This window comes from Phoca vitulina, unplaced genomic scaffold (assembly GCF_004348235.1).
Source record: "Phoca vitulina isolate PV1807 unplaced genomic scaffold, GSC_HSeal_1.0 scaffold63, whole genome shotgun sequence".
Lineage (NCBI taxonomy): Eukaryota > Metazoa > Chordata > Mammalia > Carnivora > Phocidae > Phoca > Phoca vitulina.
This window is the reverse complement of record NW_022589766.1, coordinates 6995786-7004580: the sequence shown is the minus strand read 5'-3', so window position 1 is coordinate 7004580 and position 8795 is coordinate 6995786. Positions and strand designations below refer to the sequence as shown.

Here is an 8795-nt window from a genome sequence, read left to right as displayed (position 1 = left end):
CATGACAGCTTAAAAAATAAGTGGCTGTTTGGGGGAAGCACTCCAAATACTCAACCTGACTCAAATCAGATCACCACCATTAATAGACAAGCTAGGGATACTGATACTTAAAAGTTTTTAAATCCCAACTGTTTTTGCTCCGAATCTTTAGTTATCCCTTCATATTTTATGAAAATGTACCAAATTAAAAATTGTTTTCACTAGTGCCGCTTTGTATCTGGATCTGATGAAAGATACCAACCTGAGATAAGAGCTGACTCCTTCACAAAAGTCCAGTTTTTAAAACCCTACATGGGAAATGTCTGTGTCTTCACTTATGTCAATTCTTGCTATAACCAACCATACTGGGATATTATATTATAAAAATATACCATATATTGGACACTCATGTCAGTACATTGCAGAAAAGGTGTCTATTTGCTGTGTAAAGTTTATTAACATTTGAAGGAAACACTCTTATATACACAGTGAAGTCTGGGGTGCTCAGGACAGCGAAACGGCATGGGAACCACCATGAGGAATCTGGAAATGTGCAACGGTCCTTGGCGCCTGTCCCAGAGACAACCCTTCCCAGGAGAACTCGGCAGCATTGGGGAAGGTGCACCGGAGGTGACAGCTCCATCGGCTTGTTCTCCATCCTCATTCTTCTTCACTTTCATTTTCAGGATCTAAGTCAGAATCTCCATTTAATTCTTTCTCACTGGCTACATCCCTGTCCTCCTCCCCATTCTCTTCATCTTTTTCTTCAGCATCTTCCTCCTCCTCATCGTTCTCATCAACATCCTCATCTTTTTCACTTTCTTTCTCTTCCTCATCTTCATCCCAGTTATCCTGGTGGAAATAGATGAAGCACAGAAAGCATTCATGAAGGCCTTGTTCATACAGAGCGCAAGGGTGTAAAGGCAGATTTATGCACCAGGAAACAAGGTACTCACATCAGAGTCCTTCTCTGCAATTTCGTCATCTGACTCCTCTTCAGAAGATTCTGCAAGGGGAAAAACGCAGCCTTAAGTTGGTGATCAACAAGCAGAGGGCAGAGCCCTATCAACTAAACAGAGTCCGATTCCTGAATTTACTTTTAGAAATACTACATTCAGCTACCATCCATCTAAGCAGTAACATTAATATTCTTATCTGCATAAAAGTCCATTTATCAAGATCTCACTGAGTAGGACAAGTACCAAAACCCTAACAAAATCCATCTTAAAAAACTAAGCCGTGGATGTGGAGAAAAGGAAACCCTCATGGTACTGTTGGTAGAAATGTAAATTGGTGCCGTCATTATTCAAAACAGTATGGAGGCTCCCTAAGAAATTAAAAACTAAAAATAAAGCTACCAGATGATCCACCAATTCCACTGCTGGGTGTATGTCAAAGGAAACGAAATCAGGATCTAAGAGATACCTGCACCCCCATGTTCACTGCAGCATTATTTACAACAGCCAAGACATGGGAACAACCTGAGAGTCCATCGATGGACTGGATGGATGGTTAAAGAAAATGTGATATACATTCAGCCATTAAATTCCATTTAGCTATTAAAAAAAAGGAAACCCTCCCATTTGTGACAAATGGATGGGCCTGGAGGGCACTGTACCAGGTGCAGTAAGTCTGACAGAGAACGGTAAATACTGTATGATCTTACTTAGATGTGCAATCTAAAACACCAAACCAATAGACACAGAGAAAGACTGGTGGCTGCCAGAGGTGTGGAGGATGGGGGGAATGAGTGAAAATCAAAAGGTACAAACTTCCAATTATAAGAGAAGTCAGTCCTGGGAATATAACGTACAGCATGGTGACCACACTTAACAATATCGTACTGTGTATCTGAAAGCTGTTAAGAGAGTAAAAAGTTCTCAGCATAAGAAAATAAAAACTCCAACTATGTGTGGTGATAGATGTAAATTAAACATATAATGGTGATCATTTCACAATACATACATAGATTATCAAATCATTATGTTGTACACCTAAAAAAAATGTTATATGTAACTGTATCTCAGTAAAACTGGAAAAAAAAAAAAGTCTAAGTAATTAATTCAGGTATGCTTTTATGTCCTTCAGCTATGTTTTATTATTTTCTCTATAAAGGTTTTATTATCTAGGTACTTCATAATTTTGACTGCTGCTGTGAATGCAATCTTTTTTCCTAATACATTTTCTGACTGGGAAATACATTAATAGACATACAATACATTGCTGAGACCATCATGCAATTGATTCCTTTCTGCTGATCTTGGGTGTCCAATAAACTTGCTTACTTCCCTATCTCATTAATGATGGTATAACTGTAAATTCTGCTGCATTTTCTAAGTTGAGAAGGATAACAACTGCCAGCCAAGTCCAATGCTCTAGAATTCACTTCTTTCATACAATACTAGGCAAGATATCCAGAAGAAATAAAAGGTACATTATTGTCTAGTTCCTGACTTTATGGGAATGCTTCTCAACTTTGTCTGATAGAGATTAGGGAAATTCCTTTAAATTCGTAGATTGCTCAGATTATCACTGAGATGAAGACTGAATTTTACTGAATTCTTTTTCTCCATCATTAATACATGTTGTTCCCTGTTATTCTGTTAATGTGGTAACTACGTTAAATAGATCTCGATGCTAAATGGCCTTACAATCTTTAAATAAATTCTACTTGGTAATGACATACTATCTTAAGTACTTCTGTAATCAATTTGCTACTCAAGATATTTAAAGACATTCTAAAATGTTTTAACTCTCCTTACCTGGTTTTGACTCACAAAATGCCTAAATTGTTATATATGACAAAAATGACTTGTTCCTTGGAAAGATTGATAAAATTCACCTATAAAAACTCTGTGCCTGGCATCTTTGAGCAAAAGTTTTGATTAAATCAATTCAAGGCCACTGGCTTAGTCAAGGTCTCTATTTCTATTTTTAAGTCACTTTTGTCATTAATGTTTCCTAAGAAATTACCTCTTATCATCTAGGGTTTTAATGTGCTGGCATAAGTTTATTCAGTGTTCTCCTACACTTAAATTTATCTTCCATACCCAGTGCCCTTTCTCGTTTTACTATACAGTATTTGCACCTTTTCTTTTCTTATTGCATGGTATTTTTGCCACAGGCTTGCCCATTTTATTAGAAAATCTGGTGTGCCATAGTATGATCTTACTCACAGTCATGTTCTACAAAATAAGGTAACAGAACTCAATGTTAAAAAACGAATGTTCCAATTCTAGATCTACAGTACCCTCAAGCCTTACCTTCCTCATACACCAATTTTGCCTTTTGTGCAGGACAAGTCATTCCCTTTGTTTTTTCTGACGCTGTAACCTGAAAGATAATCAAGTACTATTATGAAGTAGAGTACAAGGTTATCACAAGCATAGCAGTCACCACCACACCCCACCTTCCCCAACAGTAAACTTGCCCTCAACCAGTATGACGATGACCTTAATAAATGCAGATCAATACAGGGCAAAAAACAAACTTGTTAAATACAAGAATAAAGAATTACTCTGTAAAAGTTGAATACCTTTTAGGGTGATCAGAACTTACTTCTGTGCCAAAACTGTAACTGTATATAAATACCCTGTAACTTGCTGTTCATAGTAGCATAACCATCCTAACTATATTAACAACTGACATAGGACAGTGAGAACCTTTGAGGAAAAGCTGATTCCAGCACAAGTAAGTTTACCAACTGTCAAATACGTAACATTTCCAAAGTTAAAGACTGGATCCTGATTTATCAATTTCTTGCTGAAACATGGGGCTTTCGATGTTCAGGTAAACGATCCTTTTCCTCTCTATTCCTATCACATCTAAAGTTTAGCACAAAACAATCTGATTTACTCACTTGAGTGATTAGAAGAATAAGCTTTCCATGAAGGTGGGAGAGTTTCTGAAAAGTTTTTACTCTGCTTTCCATTAACTGGTATAGTGTTCCCAGCTGGGGTACCAGATCAGGCAACTAGGGGGAAAAAGACGATCATATTCATACTATCATGACAAAGTATAGATAACAAACATACAGATCATGCTCAGAAACACCCAGTATTCAGCCACTGCACCAGAAGCATCTGCTTACACCTCCTGCGGCAGTGGCTGCTTGGGACACAGCCTGGCAACGTCGCAAATTTTCACAGGCCGGCCTTTAATGTCCTAATGGCAAAACAATAGTGTGTTTTTTAAAATAGTAATACAGGGGGATGCCTGGGTGGCTCAGTCGGTTAAGTGTCTGACTCTTGATCTCAGGTCATGTCTTGATCTCAGGGTGGTGAGTTCAAGGCCCAAGATGGGCTCCACGCTGAGTGTGGAGCCTACTAAAAAAATAAATTAAAAAGTAATTTAAAAAATTGAAAAATAAAATAGAGAGGTCAATATAACTGAAACATTAAATAAAAAATACCCCCACCACGTATCTCCACGCTAAAGAGGGCTTTCCTCTGAAACTTACTCTCTGATTATATCACATTATCTACCTATACCGTAAGCAAGCTAAAGGAAGCTTTTCACAGCTTCCAGAGACAGCACAACAGAGCGATAGAGTACAAAGCTGACCTTACAGTATTTCAAACATACTCCCCGTTAAAGAATCCTCTGAACCATGCTTAAGGAATTAAAGCATGACATCTGTCCCTCCAGGGGAACAAAAAAAAAAGAACCCCACTCTTTGCCATTTAATTAGCCTTTACTTGCCCTCCTCTCACTGACGATTTAGCATAAGAGTTTCATTCAAATGTTAAACTTTATTTTTTTTTTTTTTTTAAAGATTTTATTTATTTATTTGAGAGAGAGAGAATGAGAGAGAGCACATGAGAAGGGGGAGGGTCAGAGGGAGAAGCAGACTCCCTGCCGAGCAGGGAGCCCGATGCGGGACTCGATCCAGGGACTCCAGGATCATGACCTGAGCCGAAGGCAGTCGCTCAACCAACTGAGCCACCCAGGCGCCCTCAAATGTTAAACTTTAAACAGCAAACAGACACAAAAATGAATAAAACAAAGTTTAACGTGATCACATTCCAGTGGCCATCATCTCTTTTTTATCTGTCCCTATGCCCACAACAAGCTCCAGAACAGGGAGATCAGGGTATCTTGTCCATTCCTTAAGCTGCATGCCTAGCACAGTCCCTCAGCTTAGAGAAGATAAGGACATCTGGTAAGGAGGAGGAAGCGAAGGAAAGGTGGAAGGAAAAGCACTGTTCTGTGAGAACAGAATTCCCATAGGCAGGGGAGCCCTCTCCACACCATGCTTCTCTGGTCTGTTTTGCCACGACTGTGACCGTCACAAGACTACTACTCCAGCAGTTCACCCTTGACTCCAGAAGGGATTTCTCTACAAGGCCTCCTAGGGCTCTTCTCACTTCTAAGCAAATGAATGAGGTTATAAAATAAGTGCTGTCCTGTTCACCCCAAGTCCGGATGCTTGTGGGAATCTTCCCGTGCCCATCACCCGCCACTCCACCACTCCACTCACCACTGCCCTCAACTCATCCCAAGATTCCGCAAGCTGGGAAACCCCAAAGCCATTCTCACTGTTCTTATACCTCCCCCCATTCTAACATCCTGGCAGAATTCTCCCCAGACACATAAAGAACAAACTCCTGGCTTCAAAGCAGGTTATCCACTTGTTTTCCCTATTTCAAACTACTGAAGGCAAAAGAGCCTGAGACAGAACAAGGACAGTGACCAGGCGGAGTTGGGTGAAACTGTGTTAAGAAAGAAGAGCAGGGGGTGGGAGGATGGGTTAGCCTGGTGATGGGTATTGAGGAGGGCACGTTCTGCATGGAGCACTGGGTGTTATGCACAAACAATGAATCATGGAACACTATATCTAAAACTAATGATGTAATGTATGGGGATTAACATAACAATAAAAAGATTAAAAAAAAAAGAAAGAAGAGCAATTAAGAACTTTCTTCAACTATCCACTATAACCTATTAAGAAAATCTATTATAAGGTGCTAGATATTAAAATTAAAGAAAAAAGTGAATTGTATAATTTTATTTCCAGAAACTTAAAATATAACTGATTTGGGGCGCCTAGATGGCTTGGTCGGTTAAGCAGCTGCCTTCAGCTCAGGCCATGATCCCAGGGTCCTGGGATCTAGCCCCACATCAGAGCCTGCTTCTCCCTCTCCCTCTGACTGCCGCACTGCCTACTTGTGCTAGCAATCTGTCAAATAAATAAATAAAACCTTGAAAAATATATATACACACACACATATATATAACTGATTTAATAAGCAAAGAACCCAATTCATATTATGAAATGTATGTAAATATGTGTATTATAAAACTGTGTTTTCTGGTATTGATTAAAACTTGTTGTTTCCTCCCTTCCATTTGTGATAGATAACCAAGACCTGACAGCAGCCCCACAAAATGACAGCTATTAAATATTCAACTTCATTTTTACCACAAGCTATCTTCTATTGTCCTGGGACAAGGTAGAACAACGGAGAGATACATATATTGTAAAAATAATTTTGCTAAACAGGTTATATATATACATAAAAAAAACATCTAAAGGCTAATTTATCAGTATGTTACTTTTCTCCTTTCTGTATTTCTCAAAGTTCTCTATAGAATATATATTACTTTTAAAAATCCAGGGCAAAGAAAAGGCCAATTTACAAAAGCCAACAACGATGACATTATTACAATTCACCTGGGGTAAAATAAAATCTTTAAAAGCAGCAGCTGATGGTTGAAGGGCAGGTGGAGGGAGGATGTTTCATTAACATTATCAGTTTATATCCTTATCAAAGCCAAACTATGCAGCAACTATAGCTGAAGACTTACTGTGGATAGGTAAGATGCATGGACCGTTAACACACATTTTAGCCACTGAACCATTAAAACAGCACTGAAAAAAAGAAGAAAAATCCAAGTAAACGAATATTCACGAATTCAAAATTAAATACAATGGAGTTATAATATTAGAAAAACTCAGGCCAAGTAAAGATCTATAAATTGTGCCCTGTGAAAAACAACACTACTAAATAAACCACTGACTTTGATGATGTTCTCATCCCTTCACGAGTCTGAGATCTGTGAAACAGACTTATCTCTTGGGAAGGAGAGGAGAATAACATGGACTGAACAGGACAAAACTCTCTTCCTCTAAAACAATTCAAGAATAAAACCCATGCTTTACTTCGTAATTAACTGATCCCAAGGCAGTAAACTGGGCTCAACTGACTTCGCATTTTTACACCCACCATCTACTCATCATCAGGTACAAACAGCATAAGATTTCTATGCCACATTAAAAGGCAAATATAGACCAAAAATGTGTAAAAGCTGGGCCTAATCAATGAATTATTTTTTCTTTGTGAGCTCCAAACACAAATGGAGTCTATCAGGGGAAAAAACTTAAAAGAAAAAGGGCGCCTGGGTGGCTCACAGTTGGTTAAGCGTCTGCCTTCGGCTCAGGTCATGATCTCAGGGTCCTGGGTTTGAGTCCCACATCGGGCTCCTTGATCAACGGGGAGCCTGCTTCTCCCTCTTCCCCTCCCCACCACTCGTGCTCTCTCTCTCTCAAATGCATAAATAAAATGTTTTAATTTTTTTTTCTTTTTTTTAAGAAAAGACAAATTACAGGGGCGCCTGGGTGGCTCAGTTGGTTAAGCATCTGCCTTTGGCTCAGGTCATGATCCCAGCGTCCTGGGATCGCCCCCACGCTGGGCTCCCTGCTCAGCAGGGGGTCTGCTTCTCCCTCTCCCTGACACCACCCTGCCCTGCTCATGCTCTCTCGCTATCCTCTCAAATAAATAACATCTTTCAAAAAAAACCAAAACTATATACTGTAGCGCTGGTAATACTATACTGTCAGCTTAGGATCTTTGCAATACCAACTCCCTATCTGAATACTTTAATCATCAAATTACTAACAAAAAAGACCCACAAAATTCAGTCCTACAAAATACTTCCTTACAGTGTCTTAGCGACTACCAGAGGTTGGGGGAGTTCTACAAAAGGCAATTTTACATCTGATTAGGACTAAATCGTTACTAATTCATTACATGACCTGATAATGAAGCTGGAAAAACTACACAGGAGTTTCCTAAAAGAAAGGAAAAAACTGTACTAAAATCTTAGGAATCTAAGAGTCACTCAACTTACAGTAAGTGGGAAGAGCAGTATCTGACCCTTACAGACACAGTCTTACCACTTAGAGCGTGGAGCTGCCGACTATGTAATTTCATGCTGTCAGAAACTGCTGTTTTTAAGAATCACCTCTAAAATATTGATAAAATCAAAGCAATTTAAGTCGCCTAAATATCTTACCTATTAGGATGTCCCTGCAATCTCTTTGTAAGCTGAGGGAGAGAAAAACAGTATTAGCAACCACACTTCAGAGGCAGCCCATGTGCACCAATTCCCACGATACAAAGAAAATATAGAAAAGACTATTAAGGGGGCACCTGGGGGGGCTCAGGTGGTTAAGCACCCAACTCTTGATTTCAGCGCAGGTCATAATCTCAGGGTCGTCAAATCAAGCCCCAAATTAGGGCTCCGCGCTGGGTAGGGAAACCTGCTTAAGATTCTCTCTCTGTCCCTCTGCCCCATCCCCAAAAAAGACTTAGGAAATCACTACTCCTAAAGGATTCCTAAATTTCCTAATTCCTGAATGTTCAACCAGTATAACATAATCTAGGAACACACTCCCACAGTAAGAGTAATTACCTGATAAAAATCTAGGCCACAATTTATATGAATGAAAATTCAGAAGAGACAAATCCAGGGACAGAATATAATCTGTGGTTGCCAGAATCTGGGGGTAAGGGAGAATGGGGAATGGCTCAGTG

The 8795-nt window shown here is 39.4% G+C and overlaps 1 protein-coding gene across 1 annotated transcript in view; it reads right to left on the bottom strand.

Annotated features, from left to right (window-relative positions):
* Positions 1 to 410: 410 nt before the first annotated feature.
* The window catches only part of WDR43 (WD repeat domain 43), a 47058-nt gene continuing 38673 nt past the window's right edge, over positions 411 to 8795 (bottom strand). Inside the window, exons 13-18 of the mRNA XM_032391530.1 lie at positions 8275 to 8306; positions 6787 to 6850; positions 3839 to 3952; positions 3243 to 3312; positions 936 to 985; positions 411 to 831 (exon numbers count right to left, since the gene is read on the bottom strand). Of these exons, the coding sequence (XP_032247421.1) occupies positions 640 to 831; positions 936 to 985; positions 3243 to 3312; positions 3839 to 3952; positions 6787 to 6850; positions 8275 to 8306 (522 nt within the window). The 3' untranslated portion in view covers positions 411 to 639. The remainder of the gene's footprint in view (positions 832 to 935; positions 986 to 3242; positions 3313 to 3838; positions 3953 to 6786; positions 6851 to 8274; positions 8307 to 8795) is intronic.